This window comes from Mauremys reevesii, unplaced genomic scaffold, assembly GCF_016161935.1.
Source record: "Mauremys reevesii isolate NIE-2019 unplaced genomic scaffold, ASM1616193v1 Contig31, whole genome shotgun sequence".
Lineage (NCBI taxonomy): Eukaryota > Metazoa > Chordata > Testudines > Geoemydidae > Mauremys > Mauremys reevesii.
The window spans coordinates 330,934-350,273 of NW_024100842.1; the positions used below are offsets into that span (position 1 = coordinate 330,934).

The 19,340-nt window shown below is 47.5% G+C and overlaps 2 protein-coding genes across 2 annotated transcripts in view; both read right to left on the reverse strand.

Moving 5' to 3' along the window:
- The window catches only part of LOC120393802 (nuclear GTPase SLIP-GC-like), a 105,485-nt gene extending 89,940 nt beyond the window's left edge, over positions 1 to 15,545 (reverse strand). The window contains exons 1-3 of the mRNA XM_039518291.1: positions 15,533 to 15,545; positions 14,208 to 14,326; positions 13,784 to 13,892 (exon numbers count right to left, since the gene is read on the reverse strand). Coding sequence (XP_039374225.1) covers positions 13,784 to 13,892; positions 14,208 to 14,326; positions 15,533 to 15,545 — 241 coding nt within the window. The remainder of the gene's footprint in view (positions 1 to 13,783; positions 13,893 to 14,207; positions 14,327 to 15,532) is intronic.
- The window catches only part of LOC120393801 (nuclear GTPase SLIP-GC-like), a 303,315-nt gene that overhangs the window by 204,489 nt on the left and 79,486 nt on the right, over positions 1 to 19,340 (reverse strand). The window lies entirely within an intron of this gene.

The following is a 19,340-nucleotide window of genomic DNA, read 5'->3' on the forward strand; positions in this document are numbered from 1 at the left end:
TAAGAACTAGGGGCCACCAAATGAAATTAATAGGCAGCAGGTTTAAAACAAATAAAAGGAAGTTCTTCACGCAGCACAGTTAACTTGTGGAACTCCTTGCCTGAGGAGGTTGTGAAGGCTAAGACTATAACAGGGTTTAAAAGAGAACTGGATAAATTCATGGAGGTTAAGTCCATTAATGGCTATTAGCCAGGATGGATAAGGAATGGTGTTGTAACAGGTCGCACTCACCCCTGCGGCACCTCCTGCTGGTCATCCTTGGGAATTAGCTCAGTCCAGCATTCGGAGCGCCCTCTGCAGGCTGGTGATCCACCTATCTTCTCCTGGCCCCCATGTCCCTCCCAGGACCCCAGTGCCCCTTTAACTGGGTCTCCCCTTCCCAGGGGAACCCCCCACACACTATCCTCACTTTGCCTCAGTATTGGCCACTGCCAGTCATTATCTAGCCCCATGCCCTGGGGCAGACTGCAGTATCAGCCTGTTCATCACTGGCAAGGAGGGTTTGGACCTGCTGCCTTGGCCTACCCCTGGGCTGCCCCCTGCAACCCCCAGTACCTGTTAGCCCTCTGCTAGGCCGCAGCCTGGGGCTTTCCAGGCTGGAGCTCCTCAGCCTGTCCCCAGCCCTGCTCCACTCAGGTACCCGGTCTCTAGCTCCCTGCAGCCAGGCCCATCTCCTTCTGAATACAGAGAGAGACTGTTTTCCTTCTGGCCTCCCTGGCCTACTTATAAGGCCCTGTAGCTCTGTTTGGGGCGTGGCCTCAGCTGCAGCCACTTCCCCAATCAGCCCAGCCTAAAGCCCCTTCCCAGGGCTGTTTTAAAGCCCCAAAAGGGCAGGAGGGGTAGCCACCCCGCTACAGGTGTCCCTAGTCTCTGTCAGAGGATGGAGATGGATGGCAGGAGAGGAATCACTTGATCATTACCTGTTAGGTTCATTCCCTCTGGGGCGCCTGGCATTGGCCACTGTCGGTGGACAGGATACTGGACTGCATGGACCTTTGGTCTGACCAGTACGGCCATTCTTATGTTCTTATAAAGACATGTGATCAAATACCAACAAACTTCTCAGTGGCAGAGTGGTAGTTATGATGGGCCTAGTGGAGAAAGGTGGAAGAACTCCATGGAGTATTTACTGCTATTGGACTTTTGAAAGGCGATTCAGTACCAATAACCTTGAGAGACAATGCTGAACCATGTAGAATAGCAACACTTCTACAAGACAGACCTTGAAAGAGACTAGCTGCAGACTTGTAGAATTCAGAGCATATCATTATCTGATTGTAGCGGACTGAAATGCACTTTGCTCCCTTTGGTATTCCAGAACAACTAGTGATAGCAATGAACCAAAATTCACCGCAGCAGTAAGTCAGTCCAAATGAAATATGATTTTGATTATATTAGTAGCAGCCCACATTCCCTACAAGCAAGTGGTCGAGGCTGAGACAGCTGAGAAAATCCAACAGCAGTAGCAAGGAATGGATCTTCTTCCGTGCTAGCCATCAACACCAATAGGGATATAGTCCAGCACAACAACTGATGAGAAAACAATTCAGAACTGCTGTTCCAACTGGGGGAAAGGATCTACCTCCAGAATGGCCAGACATGAAACAAATAGCCAAATCAGATAAAACAAAAAGCAAAAGGAGCTTACAAACACTTTTATAACAGATGTCACTGTTTCAGAACTGACGGATCTAGAACCTGGTGCCCATGTTTGTGTCAAACATTGAGGGTGACAGCTTGGGAGTGCTGGTCCTCTCAGACATGGTGTGTGTGTGTGTGTGTGTGTGTGTGTGTGTGTGTGTGTGTGTGTGTGTGTGTGTGTGTGTGTGTGTGTGTGTGTGTGTGTGTGTGTGTGTGTGTGTGTGTGTGTGTGTGTGTGTGTGTGTGTGTGTGTGTGTGTGTGTGTGTGTGTGTGTGTGTGTGTTCGTCTGATTCTGGGGCTGCAAGAACCCAGCCCTGGGGAACATAGGTCCTGCAGGATAGCTCCATTGAGAGGGAATTTGCAGAAGGGAGTCGAGCTCCATATGAGAACACAAGTGACACAAGCAGTACATTGGGAATGGGATTATCACTTTCCAGTATCAGGGACCCAAATTAGTACAAAGCACCTATGCAGGACTAAATTCTCAGACAAAAATGACCATGGGGGCTGTGAACATAGGACACCTAGCCTGGAATGAACTAGTGGCAAAAATCAAACAGGCAGGGGATTTGCTGCCAGACACTGGCGTCTTAAAAAGACAAATCAGCAAAAAGAGTACCTCAGAGCCAATACAGGCTATCACATTTGTGAATAATGGTCCTCACTCTGCCAGTCGGCCTCCCAATGATAACCCCCCTACCTCCCACAACCCTGGGCAGCACTGACCCAAGGAGACTGTTGGTGGCACCAGGCATGGCCCAGTGTTGACAGAGGGGTGGAAAATGACAGTGCCAATGAAGGCTCCCTGTATTAGGCCTCTGCTTGTCTGAACCGCTTCCATGTTTAGACTTTAATTAACCCCACAGGCTAGATGGAAAGAATGGAATGTGTGGCAACTAGTTATCAGTACCAGGAGGCAATTATACAGCCTGCTTGCACCTGGCTAAAGGGAGTGAAACAGAATGACCGGTCAAGAAAAGTTACTAACGAGATAATATGTTTTTTGCCAAGTATGATCTAACCCGTTTAGAGTAATTGCTACGTTATAATGTGCTTGATGTATGGGAACTAGAAGGGAGGGAAGAAGAGGGGGGGGGAAGGAGGAGCTGGGCATTGGGGGTAATAGACATGCTTAGCTAAAATCATGTATAAAGACAGAGAGCTGCTTGTATGAGGTGTGCTTGATCTGAGACGTGTGTCTCCGAGCACGTGCGCTTTGAGATCTCAAATAAACTCTTTTTTGCTTCTCCACCCTGGTGTGTCTAATTGGAGCGAGGCACTCCGGGCAACGAACCACTGTTGCTGTCGCCTCAGGCCTTTTGTGCCGGCAACAAGACCCTTAGGAACATGATTTGTGTCCTGGAGGAGGTCAGACCACAGGATCGTAGTGCTCCCTCCTGATTTATGAAAATGCTTGTTGAAGTCACTGCTTTAGAACATGGGGCTCCACATGAGCCTCCATGGCTTGTTCAGGAAGCATGAGACACATTTTCAACATTGCAAAAATATGCCAGGATTTTCTCTCTATTGTCCCAGGGGAAGAATTCCAGTGCTGCCCTGGAGCAGCCCAGGCGCAGCTCTCAGCAGCATTTCCAGTAGATGGGCTGGGTACACAGGAGCAGAAACAAAAGCAGAAGAAAACAGAGTGTAGCCTCCTTTGCTCAGGCAACCATCCAAACAAACAGTGAAACAGGAAGGGGAGAAGATTTGCATCCCAGCAGGGTGGCTGGTAACACCACACTTGTTAGAACCTGAAATGTTCTATATGCAAAGTCACTGTTGTCTGCAGCTGTGGCAGAAGAACAGAAAGAAAGGAACTGAAAGAGAGAAAAGCAAGAAATGGCAATGCCTTTAAGATGAGCAACTGCCGGATCTCATTCCCATTGACTTTAGAGTGTGCAGAATCTGGCCCTGAGATTTTTGATTTTAGACACAGTGGTGGCAGATGACAGAACAAGGAGCAATGGTCTCAAATTGCAGTGAGGGAGGTCTAGGTTGGATATTAGGAAACACTATTTCACTAGTAGGGTGGTGAAGAACTGGAATGGGTTACCTAGGGAGGTGGTAGAATCTCCATCCTTAGAAGTTTTTAAGGCCCGGCCTGACAAAGCCCTGGCTGGGATGATTGAGTTGGGGATTGGTCCTGCTCTGAGTACAGGGTGGGACTAGATACCTCCTGAAGTCTCTTCCAACCCTAATCTTTTATGAGTCACAAAGCAAGAAACAAACAAACAAAAATTTAAAACGAAAAATGAAAAAAGCACCTTGCTCTCATAATGTGGTGTGATAAAGATACTGATAGGGAAAATATCCCCCCACCCCACTTATAGGCCCAGAATTTTGAGCGTACCTTAACCCCCTCTTGCCTCGCAGGCCCAAGGCCTGTAGCTAGAACAATTGCTATGTAAGAGATTTAAACTTCTGCTAAACTTGTTTATCTGTACAAGGGGCACTGGAGAAGCAGGAAACCAGGAAAAGGGGAACTAGGGAGAGACACAAAAGAGGGCCCATATGTGCCAGCTCAGCTTGTGACAATTAGAATGTGGCAAGAGCCTTTGCACAATGTAACCGCAAGGTAGGGGTCGTTAAGACAGTCAGACCACCAACTTGACTACCAAAGAACAATAACAGGAAAAACCTAAAATGGAAAATAGTGAGGTGGCTTGCTTGTTTGCAAAATATTAATCCCAAATAAGGCAATGTATCGAATTATAGTTTGTGGTTTTAGCCTTTATAAGCTTGTTGAAATTTGTAAAGGGTAGAGCAGCGTAGGGCCATGCTCACTCTCCCTGCATATATGCTTGTATGAAATAAAGGTGTGTCAGGCTGTCTGATCTAAAATCAACCGTGTGGTAAATTTTCCACAACAATACTTTACAAACATATCTTGTATAGAAATACAGGGGTCTCATCCTATTCGCATTGAAGTCAATGGAAAGGCTCCCTAAGGGTGAAGAATTAGACCCATTGTGTGTGTCATCATGTATACATAGGTTTTAGAAAGGATGCAAATTTTAGCTTTTAAAAGAAACCACGTTAAACCCATAACTATGGTTCATCCCTACCCTGTGCTGCTCATACTCATGGGCACTAATAATACTGTCAGGTCTGACCCGTAGCAGATCAGCAATGACTACCGGGCTCTGGAAGCTAGGGTGAAGGGACCAGGGGCTTAGGTTCTGTTCCTATCAGGGGTGGCTCCAGGCCCCAGCATGCCAAGCACGTGCCTGGGCGGCATGCCACGGGGGCGCTCTGCCAGTCGCCGGGAGGGCGGCAGGCAGGCCGCCTTCGGAGGCCTGCCTGCGGAGTGTCCGCTGGTCCCGCGGCTTCGTTGGAGCCTCGGGACCACGGACCCTCCACAGGCACGCCTGCGGGAGGTCCACCACAGCCATGGGACCGGCGACCGGCAGAGCGCCCCCCGCGACATGCTGCCGTGCTTGGGGCGGCGAAATGTCTAGAGACGCCCCTGGTTCTTATCCATCCCGTTGGTTGAGGGTAAATGTCCTGGAGATAAATGCATCACTATGCAGATGGTGTCCACGAGAGGGCTTTGGCTCCCTCAACCATGGGATGCTGTGGTCTGCTAGGAAGAGATTGGGTCCACCTGACCAAGATGGGGAAGAGCATCTTGAGTCTCCGACTTGCCAACCTAGTGAGCAGGGCTTCAAACTGGGCTCAAAGGAGGCAGGTGACAAAACACCACAAGTAAATATAAAAAAAAGGCGACCTTAACAGAGGGTTAGATTTTGGGAGGGACATGGAAAATTATAATAGGGTCATAGAAACTACAAGAGGAAAACCAATGGAGGAATCTGATCAGTATCTTAGATATCTATACACGAATGATGGGGAATAAACAGAAAGAACTGGAAGTATTGGTACATCAGCTAAAGTATTATTTAATTGGCATCACAGAGACTTGGTGGGACAAGACTCATGACTGGAATGTTGGTATAGAGAGGCATGGTTTGTTCAGGCAGGACAGGCAGGGTACAAACAGAGGAGGGGTTGCAACGTACATCAAGAATATATAAACAGATTCTGAGGTCCAGAAAGAGGTGGGAGGCAGATGAGTTGACAGTCTCTGGGTAAAGATGAAAGGAGTAAAAACTAGGGCTGATGTCACAGTCAGCCTCCTACAATAGGCCACCAAATCAGAAGGTGGTAGATGAGGCATTTCTAGAACAAATAACAGAAATATCCAAGATATAAGGCCTGGTAGTAATGGGGGACTTTAACTACCTAGATATCTGACCAGTACGTTCTTGGGATGTACTGGGGACAATGTTTTGTTCCAAGAATTGGAGGAAGTAACTGGGTGGGGGGAGGGGAGCCGTTTTAGACGATTCTGACTAACAGGGCAGAATTGTTTGCGATTCTGAAGATGGAAAGCAATTTGGGTGATAGTGATCATGGAATGATAGAATTCATGACTGAAAGGAAAGGAAGGAGTGAGAGTCACAGAATAAGGCCATGGAATTAAAATAGCAGACTTTAACAGAGAATTGGTAAGTAAGTGTTACCAACTCATCCAGGATTCTCCCAAGGGCTTAACCTTTGGTGGTGGAGGGGCTGACTATACAGAGTCGAGGTCTTCTTTGAAACTTTCATTTAACAGGAGAGGGCATTCATACAGTCATTTCCCCGACTATAAGCCAGCTATCCGTAATAGTCAATACAAGTCTTACCTTTCAATAACTGGGGAGCTCAGTGGGTTGAGATGGATTCACCGTCCAGATCTTTCTTTCTCAGGCTGATCCTTTTTCCTCCGCCTCATTCAGCTCCTCCCTTAACATAAGGTTTCCTATGACACTTCCTAGAATACTACTTAACCCTTTCCCAACTGCTTGAGAGAGAGAGAGGAAGAAAAGAAAGAAAACTTAAGAACATCCAGTTCTACAGTGACTGTGGTACAGCAGGTAAAAACACAGTTAACAGTCAGTCCTGTAATCAGTGCATCAGAGCAGGTAAAACACTCAACACTCAATTCAGCAGTCAGTGTGGCAGGGCAAGTCCCATGGACTCAAAGGGTTAACTTTCAGCTCTGAAAGCAGCAACCAGCAACCTTAGCTGTGCAAGCAGCAAGGGCAGCTCTGCTCCAGATGCTCTGCTCCAGAATAGCACAAGAACGTAGAAACAAAATCAGAAACGTTAAGGCACAAAATAAGTTAAATAGCAAGGAACACAAAAGGGAACAAGAACAGATTCTTTAAATATATTAGGAGCAAGAGAATGACAAAGCAAAGTGTAGTGTATGGGGAGATTTTGGCAAAGCACTATGGCTTATTGTTAAAAGCGGCCTAGTCAGCAGTCTCAGCTTGACCAAGACAGGAGGGGAGGGGGTTTTGGGTGCCTCAGAAAGGGCAGCTTGACCCCGCGTCCTTCCTGATAAGAATTGTGTTGAAGTTGCTGATATATGCATTTTAAAAGAGCAGGATGTGCCCCAGGAATGTCTATTGGGGCCTCAAGGCTGCAAACTTTGGAAAAACCCACACCTGGTTAATCAATAATCAGGAGGAACCTCTTGCTTGACCATTGAAACTGCTTAGTTAACAAGTTTTCTTTAAGGGACATGTCAGTCTATTACTAATGTATAAATAAGAGGAAAAGGTTTGAAATAGTTGGACTCTCTTTGGACTCTCGCTCTGGATACATCTTGCAGTCCCCACCGGCAGACACAAGATTTGGCCACCGGAAGGCTGCCGCTGTGTCACTCGAGAGCCACACTCAGCTTTGGTAATTATCAAGGGTTGAAGGTGTTTTACTAATCTTGTTGTGGATGTGTGCAAGTGCTTGAGACTAAGTAAAGTTTAGCTTTAAGTGAAAGCACTCGTGTTGTCCTGTTTGTGCCAGCCATCTATCGGTCGGACAGCCATGTCTCCCCTGATTTATTTCCTGACACCACCTCGCACAGAGTACAAGTTACCAAGAGCTTTGGGTTGAAAGAAACCTGGGTAACAGTAGGTCATCTACGTATTGGGGAAGGAGAGTTACTAACTGATCACATCAAGAAAACGGAGGTGTTTAATGCCTGTTTTGCTTCAGTCTTCACTAGACCAGATATTGAACACCATTAATATTAACAAGAGGGAAGGAATACAAGCCAAAATAGAGAAAGAATGGGTTAAAGAATATTTTACGTAAGTTACATGTATTCAGATCGGCAGGGCCTGATGAAATTCATCCTAGGGTAATTAAAGAGCTACCTGAAGCAATCTCAGATCCATTAACAATTATTTATGAAACCTCCTGGAGGAGTGGTGAGGTCTCAGAAGACTGCAGAAGGGCCAACATAGAACCTATCTTTACAAACTGGAACACAGAGGACCTGGGATATTATAGACCTTTGTGTGCATGGAATATCATGATGCTGGAATCTATTGACTGCAGACAAAAGATTGGTGACAAGCTCAGGGAACGGTGCACGGTATAGCGATTAGAACCTGGCACTGGGAGCTGCATGACCTGGGTTCAGATCTGCCACTAACGTGCCGTGTGACCTTGGACAAGTGGTTCTGACATTTCAAAAGGGGCCTTTGCTTCTGGGTGCCCAACACGCAAGCTGTCTCTGGTAGACAGGCTGACACACACATGGCTGAGCAGTTCTGTTTCCATCCAACAGAGGGCAGTGGTGAGGACACACACACACACACACACACACACACCTGTTTGTTACAAGGAAGTAATGTCTTGGGCAACTACATACAATACCCCAAAGCAGAAGGTGACCTGAGTCATGCACTGGGACAGCCCAGGGGTCTCTCTGAACCCACCCCCAGCTCACCCAGTCTCTGGAGCTGTGAAATATTCCCTCCGATCAGCCCCCAGTAACAAACATAATCTTAATCTGTTTCCATGGCAGGATTCTTTTATACACTCTTCCTAGCTGGAGGCAAGTCTAGAAAGAGCTAAGAGATGGAGCCAGTCCTGTAATTCCACCCTTTTAGGAAGGAATAAAAATGGAGCCCCTGCTGCAAAGTCACCAGTCCTGCCCTGTCCTCCACCAAGACAGGCTGTCCTGCCAACCGCCTTTTCCTCAGCTACCAGGGAAGTCAGAGGCCGATCTATCAGCCCCCAGCCCATCCATCAGTATCCAGTCAGAGCTAACTAGAATTTGTGCTTTATCATACCCCAGAGGGAGTTTGGTAATTTAAGCAGCTAAGTGAGGAAGCTATTGACTCTCTGTGTCATGACCAGAACGTGGGCAGTCTGACCTAGTGGTCAGAGCAGGAGTCAGGCCAAGTCAGATATCAGGAGGTCAGAGTCCAAGACAGGCCAGAGGTGTCAGGAGGCAGGCAGGGTCAGGTTACCAGATTGGTGTTGAGAGTGAGGTTACAGACAGCAATCAAATAGCAAAGTTGAGGATGAACCAGGGTCAAAAGCCAGAGTCTAGGGTCTATCACAAGCAGAGTCTGGAGCAGAAGCAGGCACTCAGTCTGTGTTGTTGCTCAGACAGCTCCTAGTCATGGCTTCCTGGTTTATATACTGGTATCGGCCAATCAGTGGGCTGTGAGGAGCCGCCACTCAGGCCCTACTGGGAGTTATTTCCTGCTTAACCTAACTTCACAGGGTCCTTCTGTAGCTGCCCAGTGGCAATGCGGAGGTGTCAGTGGTGCAGAGCCCCTAGGTTCTAGCTCTGCTGGCTCTTACACCTTGCCACACATGGTGTTAGGGGTGGGATTTAATGCAGTGGACTATCCCAGGCATGAGACAGATTGGGGTTTTCAAACTGGGGATTAGGAACCCTCATGAGGTTATTATATGGGGGGTAGTGAGCTGTCAACCTCCACCCCAAATCCTGCTTTGCCTCCAGCATTTATAATGGTGTTAAATATATAAAAAAGTGTTTTTAATTTATAAGGGGGGGTCACACTCAGAGGCTTGCTATGTGAAAGGGGTCACCAGTAAAAAAGTTTGAGAGCCACGGAGGTAGATCATTCCTGAAAATGGATGATGTGGTGAGGGCGCTGGCCCAGGCCACTGTGATATAACAAGAGGCTACCTGAGTCCAGATGGCCCTCAGCAGGAATCTGTATGAATACAACAACAAAAAATCAACTTCTGATGAATCAGGTGGCCCAAGACCAAGCCACCCTATGGGAGGGAGGGAGGCAACTGAAAGCCATGACTACTCTGGGAAGTGGCCATGATGGGATCTGATCCCTAAAGACTAGCAATTATCTGCAGAACATGAATATCAAGGTGTATCTCATCATGTTTGAAAGAGTGGCCCTGTGTGAGAACAGTGGAGCCACATATCCTCACTCCTGTGCTGGGTGGGGTTGCCCAGAAAGCCTACTATGACATGGCAGTGCAAGCTGCTAAAGACAACTGTCCGTTGAAAGCTGAGATATTGGGAAGAGCTGGAGTTACTACAGCCATAAGGACCTAGAGATTCCACGGCGGAAGTAGCAGAAGAGCAAAATGCCAAGATCACAACTGTTTGACCTGATCAATCTAACGTGGAAGTTGCTATGTCCTGAGACCCACAGTACAGAAAAAAAGACATAGAACTCTTGCTTTTGGACAGCTTCATGAGAGGACTACTGCCAGACCTATAAAGTTGGTCAAAGTTTGGGTTGGCCAAAATGACTCTTCCTCTTACGATGACTTGGTAACTCTCATAGACAGACATTTAATGGCCTTCTTGAACTACTGGCGAATAGATGCACCAGACAAAGCAGCCACCATGGTAGTGAGTCCTTGACCTTCTGTGGTACGTTGAGAGGCTTGCTCAGACTGTATCTGTGTGGGATGTACACTGTCCTGAGCCACCCTTATAGGCAGTGCATGCCTACTCTGGCATGTTTTATAATGTAGGTAGTTGCCGCCATATGGCCTAATAGTTGGAAGCAACTCCTGGCAGATGTTTGTGAACTGTTCACTGTAGAGTTGATCAGATTCACTAGGATGGCAAATCTGTGTGGCAGTAGTGAAACTTTCACCTCCAATGAGTTTAGGTAAGCGCCAATGAATTCTAGTTCTTGTACTGGTGTCACAAATCAGAGAAACCGCCTGTATGGCACCATGAAAGTATGTGTCTGGCAGGTCGAGGGACAAAAACCAATCCCCTCACTCCAGTGCTGGGTTGCTAAGGTAACCATCTTGAACTGTTGTGTTTTGACGAATTTGTTTAGGTTTCTCAAATTGAGAATGGGCCTCCAACCCCTGGTCTTTTTCTGGGTTAACAAATAATGGGAATAGAAGCCCTTCCCCCTGTGTTGTACCGCATCCAATTGCAGGAGATGGTCTACTTCCTGTCTCAGAAGACACTCATGAGAGGGGTACCTGAAGAAGGATGGGGAGCGATGGTGAGTGAGGGGAAGGAATAACCGGTTGTGATAATTTCCGGCACCCATTTTTCCGAAGTAATAATTCGCCATGCTAGGTAGAATGGTGTCAAAACAGTCTGTAAAGGGATGGTTGGTAGAAAGTGGTTGTCTCTTGGCGGGAGAGGCAATGTTTAAAGACCAGGGGAAACAGACATTCTCGGGTGAAATTCTTCCTAAGAGAGGTGAATGAAAACATAAAATTAAAATGAATATTTTTTTTAATGGGGAGAAAAAAAAGGGATAGGAAAGAAATTCTAACTAACTATTCTATCTACTAAAGTACACTGCTAATCCTATATCTAAAGGTAAGTTGTGCAGAGGCACAGCCAGAGCTCCAAGTCAGACCAAAAGAGCAGTTGAGAAGGAACTGAGGAGGGGTTGGCCACACAGCGCTAGTTAAGTGCCGCTACAAGCATGAGATGGGGAGAGCGCATGTGCAGGCCAACCGGATACTGCTGTCAAAATTCCCCAACTAGAGGGGCAGGGGTGCACAGTATCAGAGGGTAGCCGTGTTAGTCTGTATCTACAAAAACAATGAGGAGTCCGGTGGCACCTTAAAGACGAACAGATTTATTTGGGCATAAGCTTTCATGGGTAAAAAATCCACTTCTTCAGATGCATGGAGTGAAAATTACAGATACAGGCATAGATATACTGGCACCTGAAGTGGCAGGCCCCACAGGGATATTACTTGAAGAAGAACATGATAAAGCCCAGACTAGACTGGTGTGGCTGAAGAAACTTTTGCAGATTTGAGGCCAGCCCTCTGCAGTAATCAAGTGTTAGTAGTACCAGACTTTGAGAAAGAGTTGTAGCCTCTATTTAAAAAATTGACTGGATATTCCTGTGTTAAACTATGGAGTTCGTGTGGTGCTACAGTTTTCAGACCAATAGGGTGAAAGTTACCCTTTACTAGTCTCTTAGATTGGGAGCATGTGAAGAACAAATACAGGGACCACAGACACATTTATAATACAAACAAGTTTTTTACTTTTAAGTTGTAAATTACACTCACATACACATCTATACAACTTGAGAGAGTCCACGCAATAACCAATTCTATATTCATTCTCACATACCCAAAGATATTAGAGTCTGGTGGATCTTTCAACACGTGGTCATCTATACAGAGGTGGTTCTTGCTGGGGTCTTTCCAACTTCCCTCAAACAAAGAACCTCTTTTATCTTGTCTTGACCACGCCTAACACCTTATGAATATGCATGAGGATTTCAATCCTCCTTTTCCTTATCTGAACTTCTACACCTCATACATTTTGGGGTGTCTCACTTTCCATAGGTTGTTCTCTTAGTTCTCTCTTTTCTTATTAGCATCTTATTAACATTTATGTCAATTTTGTTCCAGTTGAGCGGGCCTGACTGTTATAAAAAGGCAGTCAGCAGCAAACCAGCTGAGCGGCGAACAGCAGAGGCTATCAGAGGGAGTTTGTCTGGGAGTTCACCTGGGGAGAGCCCACTGAGGCTTTCATCTTGTGGACTTCTCTGAGTAGTTACTGCAACAGCTGAGGAAGCTCGTAGAAGGAAGGTAATATGGAAGGTGAGCGTTCAGCTATTGTAACATGCATAGGTTGTGCCATGTTTGTCTTTCTGCCACAGAAGTGACTTTGTTTGTACAAAGTGCAAGCTGGTCTCCATATAGGAAGAGAAGGTTCGAGGTCTGGAGAAACAAGTATCAACCCTGCGTTGCATAAGAGAAAATGAAGATTTCCTGGACAGATGTCAGGATATGCTTCAACGGGCACAACATCCTGAAGAATCGGAGCAGGCTGCGCAGAGGGGACAGAGGGACGGTGAAGAAATTTGGCAGCATGTGACCTCCAGAAGAAGGTGCCACTGAGTCTTTCCCTGCTTCTTAGCAGGTGAGTGGTGCCGACTGGTGGAGGGAGCCTCACTCCGTGCGAGGATGCGGTGCCCGGTGCCGAGTCCAGTCGGCGAGCTGGTGCTGGGGCCAGCGCAGATTCCATTAGCAAGGCTCGGAGCCGGATCTCTCTCTCCTGTTTAGTTCGAGGCTTGAACGATCTACAGATCTTACAGTGCTCAGTTACGTGGGTCTTGCCCAAGCAGCGGAGACACCGAGTATGCGGGTCGCTTCTTGGCATAGAACTGCGACGGGAGTCGCACGACTTGAAGCCTGGGGCACGGGGCATGCCCCGCGCCAGGCAACTAACTAAAGAAGTTATCCAACTATTGGAAAAGATGAGTACTACTAAGGCTACTAAAAGAGCTACAGCAAGGCTGGAGCATGAAGTTCCAACTACCTTCACCGGCGGCAAGAAGGAACCAAGGGTGGGGGGAGTGCGCAGCTCCCCTTATAGTGCGATATACAGGCGCCACTCCAGGGGTCGCAGCGGTGCTCCTCTCCTACGGGTACTGCTAAGGGAAAAACTTCCGGCACTGATGCATGTGGTAAGCACGCACACCTACTGTGGAATACACTTGAGCAATCACTCGAAGAAGAAGGGCATGGGTGGGCACATCCATGGTTGCCCATACCAAGGCTGAATGTCTTGCACATATTGGGCTCTCAATCTCATGGGTCCCAAAGGTGATCTGGTTCCGGTTGGGGAAGAGTGGAGGAAGGAGAAGGCACCTCCTTCCTGCTCATTGTCCTCATCGCTAAAGAATGGCGAGGTGATGGGCAAGGCTGGGTGTTCAGGTGCTATATGCATCGGGGAGCCATCGATGCCGAATCTGGTGCGGAGGACACCACAATGTCCCTATGTTGTAGCAAATGGCGTAGTGAGGGAGGTTTTGGTGCCACCCCTATTGGTTCCAGAGTTTTCAATGGTACCATTGGCGGTGCTGACGATTTGTGTGTAGACTGGCTTGGTGCCAACGGCGCCATCTTTGTCCTCTGTATCAGTGCCGATGAAGTTGTCGGCATGGGTGGTGGTGACATACTCAATGGTGACGGCATAGAGTAGGGTAGAATTTTAGCATCTCAGCAGGAACTGCATCTTTTAAATCCTGGTAAACCAGGCATCGTTGAGCGGGGTTTGAATGGTCCCCTCTGTGGACCCTAACGGTCTTAGGAAAATTTACCACTACTAATTTTTTTTGCAGAATGTAACAGCTAACTAAGACTAACAATAAACTGAAACTTGAACTAGGTCTAAGCATTTTTCTAAGTTTGTCACTGACTGACGTAGGGACACCTTTACAAAGACTATCACGCCATACTTGACCTGAGACCCCAGCATGATCCTGCACGTTACCATGGATACCTCAGAGAAGCCCGAGTCACAGGCCTCTGCCATGAACAGCGAGGAGGAGGAGGTGAGCAAGGAAGAGGAGGAGGAGTATTGGGAACAGGTGACTAGGGAGTCCAGCTGTGCTGTAAGGCAGGGGACCTGTTTTTGACACCATTGCTGTCCAGCCAGTCCCTCCAGTCAAGCAGAAGGAACCTTGGGTAAATGTGTAAATAAATTTCCCATTACAATTAAGGCTCCCCCAACTTATCAGGGCACAGCTATCGGATTTTCATTAATTTGCTCCTATTAGAAGAGGTAGTGGTACAGCAAAGAGGTAGAATTATCTGCTTTTCATTCCCCTGTAGAGTTGGTGGGGTGGGAGGCATGCAGACCAGTTTGTTGATGAACACAAGGTGGTGTCCTTTGAATCCTCCTGAGACATCTCCATGAAACTTCCATGAAGGTACCTGCAATCATCAACCAAAGGTTTCTAGGGATGGCAGCCTTATTTCTTCCTCCGCGGTAAGACGCTTTCCCGCGCCATTAGGCGGTAACTTCAGCAGGCACTATTGCAATACACAGGCTAGCAGCATACGGGCCTGGGTGATTCTCGGACACCACCAGAAGCTGTGCTCTCTGCTTTTGTTACCCTCAGGAGAGAGATATCAGCTACCACCACCAGCACCAGTGCCCTATACTCAGTTCAATGCAACCCAGCAATTCCTTCCCCGATTCCCTTATCATTGGCAGGTAATACTCACCGTGATCATGCACGCCAAAGAAGTGCCAATAAGCATGTCTTGTCTAACACTTTAGGGGACCAAGGGAAGGGGGATTTATGAATCTGAAGTTTTGTTTTCTGTACATACTATATTGACAATGGTACCTCAATGCATTTTATCTGTGGCTGCAGCCTTGAGGGATACACTCACCACAGCAGTAGAACAACTCACCCAGACAAGGAGGAGGAAAAACGAGGAGGTGGAAGGACATGTTCTTTGAGATCCTGCAAGCCAGTGCTACATCAGGCTTGAACAGAGGGCCTGGAGGGTAAAGTTTGCAGACTGGCTGGGGGAGAAAAATGGAGAGGAGAAAGGCCCAGGGTCCCAGCAAGAAAATTAGAGGGTGATGACACAGGATATAATGGTGTTTCTCCGTCAGGAAATGCAGATGCTGCCAACTCTTGTGGATGTCCAGGTTGAACTGCCATTGCATTTGGTGGAGAACTGCAGCATAGCACCTCCCTACACCCATCTCAGCATTCCACATGGCCTCAGGGCCCACATGCCTACCCCTACCACTCCACACCAGGAGAAAGTATGGACAACCACAGCTTCACCTGCACTGACCTGTGAGCGCCATGGCTGATATTTGTGTAGCTACAATGGCCACCAGGGTTCCTTCCTCTGGTTTATTTATGAAGGTTCCAAAAAACACACTTTCCCTGACCAGCCATCGCAGATGTCAGTGAAGTGTCCCTGGTAAATCCACCAGCAGTTGCGTGACCATGGAAGAGTAACCCTTTCCGTTGATGCACTCTGTGGGAAGGTGCTCTGGGGCCAAACTAGGGATGTGTGTGCCATCTATAGCTCCACCACAGTTTAGGAACCTCATTGCTGCAAAGCCATCTACTGTGTCCTGCACATTGCCAAGCATCACAGTCCTGTGTAGCAGAAGATTATTAATGGCCCTCCACCCGCAGTGGATTTTCCAGCTTCAAAATAACTTTCTACTGACTAGTAGCAATCCAGTGTTGCCAGTTTCCACAGTGTGGTCACCACTCGCTTCATAACTGTCAGTGCAGCTCTCAGGGTGGTGTCCCTGTGTGGGATTGCTGGAGTGAGCTTGGCGCACAGATCCAGGAATGTGGCCTTGTGCACCCAAAAGTTCTGCAGCCACTGCTCGTCATCCCAAACCTGCATGAGGATGTGATCCTACCAGTCAGTGCTCATTTTTTGGGCCCAGAAGCGGCGTTCCACCATCTGCATCTGCTCTGTGAATTCTGCCAACAACCGTGATTTGGTCTGCGCTGTGTCCGACAGCAATCTGTCCTCCAAGAAATCGTCATGGTCTTGGGAGTTCTTCGTCCATCAACATACAGCCACTCGGTGGATACATTGCTTGTGCAGGTTCATACTTGGCTCCATGCTTCTGTCAGAGATGGTGGACAGAAACAAGTCAAGCATGGGATTTTGGGAAACTGAAAATAGGCACAAAAATGATGGGCTAGAGATGATATTATGGAATAGATACCATTGCACTGTGGGAAGCTGACCTCTTGCTTCCAGTCATCCACATGTGACTTATTTATGCCCCACCATACACTGCCAAACCTACCCAAAAGAAAGCACGCTGAATGGTGGTGGATTCCTCAGAGGGATAACTACTCACGGTGCAGTGACCTGTGCTTTGACACAAGCACTCTTGGTGAGTATGCACAGCACTGGTGCAAGGAGCCAAGTATGAACACACACAAGCAATGTATTAACTGTGGCGGCTGTATGCCCGTGTAACTTGCATCAGCAAACTTTGTAGTGTAGACATGGCCTAAGAATTAGGGATTACCACCGGCTCTTAAATTGTGGGGGATTATTTTGCCCTGGAATAGCAACTCACTAACTAAACAACGTATACGTTCAAGTGCACAACTGGTTTTCACTCTCTCTTGGGATAACGTAGTGATGGTGGTGTGACAGTGTCCTGAACAACAGGGACAGTTGGTGGTAAGGAATCATCTGGATCTGGCATGGAATCAACTTGATCTGGTACCAATGTTTTTTTCCATCAAGTCATCAAAATTAGGAGTTGTAATGGAAGGAGGTTCCAATTGGAGGAAGAGAAAGTCCGACTGGAGCATCCCCAGACTCTGGTACTAGTTGAGGCAGCAACTGGTCCACATGTCATTCTCAAAAACAAACAAAGCCCACATTGGAAAGCTCTACCACAAATGAAACAGTTCCCATGCATTTTACAAGTTCTCCAGATTCCCATTTTGCTCCACAGCCATAGTTGTGAGTCCACACTAAGATTCTGACTTGAAAAGAATGATGACAAGTTTCACATTGTCAAAGCACAGGATACAGCAGAGCTCGTGTTCAGAGCCAGGAGCTCTCAATCTGGCCTTTCTGGGGGTTCAGGGTGTCTGGATCCCAGCACAGGTTCCCCTGCAAACCCACCACCCAGCTCCCAAACCGAAAACTGACCCAACCCTCTCCACTCAGCTCCTTTCCTTTGTCTAGCTCCCGGGCAGAGGTGTCGACCTCCCCCCTGCCTAGCTCATGTTACAGGCTGAATACCTGTCTCTTACCTATCTCGACAGCCCCTACTCCACCACAACATGTCCACAGAATCAGGCCACAACCCAGTGTGTAGACGAGCTGGTCCAAGATCATGCTGAATTTGCTGACACCTAGTACAGGATTTTCCTTCATCTCAATGTCTTGGTTGTTCCCCAGCCACCGGACTGGACTCCGAGCTATGGCATTAATTCATACAATGACTAAATGACTGTCTTGAAGAGCTTCCAAAACCTTAGCTTGAAGTGATTTCAGAATGATCACTCGCATTCCCCATAAAACGCAACCATGATTCACAGATAATTCACAATTGTGTAAAGTAGCGATTCTTTTGATCGAACACTGTACCTCGTAGTACCATCCCCTTCACAAGAGAAAGCACATCATCCTTAGTGGTCTCTTTGTTGATATCTGTGCTAGCGATGGGTAACCTATCCATCAAATTCAGCTAGAACAGTTCACCTGAAGTGTCTTTGGATTGATGAGAAGGTGGGCTTGGCAGGTGTGACAGCCCATCAGCATTGCCATGCTTAGTCCTTTTATGAAATTGAATAGTATAGGAATGAGCTGACAATAGCAATGCCCTTCATCGCACACAAGTAGCAGCTAATGACAGAATTCCGTGATGTGGTCCAAAACCTGAAAGTAACGGGCAACAATCCATCTGGGGATTGGTCCTGCTTTAAGCATCTGGGGATTGGTCCTGCTTTGAGTAGGGGGTTGGACTAGATGACCTCCTGAGGTCCCTGCCAACCCTAATATTCTATAATTCTATGATCTCCAAGATAATATGCCCACAATACCGATAGGTATGGAATGTCCAAATTCCAAAGATAATCAAAGAGATGCCATCACTGGTTCCAGCTCTGATTGGAGATCCGACTGCTGTCTCTGACCCAGATGCTATCTCTGACTCCAGGTTCTGATAATACGTGTAGTGTAAGGTCTTGGTCAGTGTCACGAGAGCTCTTATCTTTTCCCACATTATGAAATTCTGACTTCTATAATTTCTTAAGTTTAGTCCCCAGAGGTGTCTTCTTGGCTATATGGTTACCCGTGTTGCTGGACATTAAACTGTGTGACAGGACACGGTGACGTGTCCTTTCTTCTGGCATTTTCCACAAATAACCTGATGTGCCCAGCAATCCTTTTCAGAGTGCGTAGTTTGCTCACAATGGTCACATGGAAATTCCTTATGTTCCCGTGGTCCTCTGTCTTGCTTTTGCGGGAGGTGAACTTCTTGGTTCACACTAAATTTCAGAGAATCCTTCTCTGTGGTCTCCATTGCAACTGCTACTTCAACAGCCTTCTTGAATGTAAGCACTGATACAGTCAATACCTTCTTCTGGACCTGGTCATTGGGTAATCCAGAGACTAACTGGCTGTGCAGGGCATCACTTATTGTTTGTCCGAACTGACGATACTCTTACAAATTCCTTAAACTGTCAACAAACTGTGCTACCAACTCTCTTCTTCTCTGATGTTGCTGATGAATCTGATATCATTCTATCATCATCGATGGAATAGGAGAAAAATGTCCCTGCATCACTGCACTAAGTGTGGCATACATGGCAGATCCAAGGATAATAGGTACTGAAAAAAATGGTGGGTGCTTGGCACCCACTGGCAGCCCATCAGAACCTCCCCCTCCCCCAATGCCTCCCGCCAGTCATGGATCAGCTGTTCTGAAGCGTGCAGGAGGTGCTGGGGGGCAGGCATGAGGACAGGGCATGCTCAGGAGAGGGGGTGGAAATGGGAGAAAGAAGCGGGGTGGGGGCAGAGCAGAGGTGGGATGAGGCAGGGTGGGGCCTTGGGGGAAGGGGTGGAGTGGGGGCATGGCCTGGTGCCCCTCCCCCGCGCC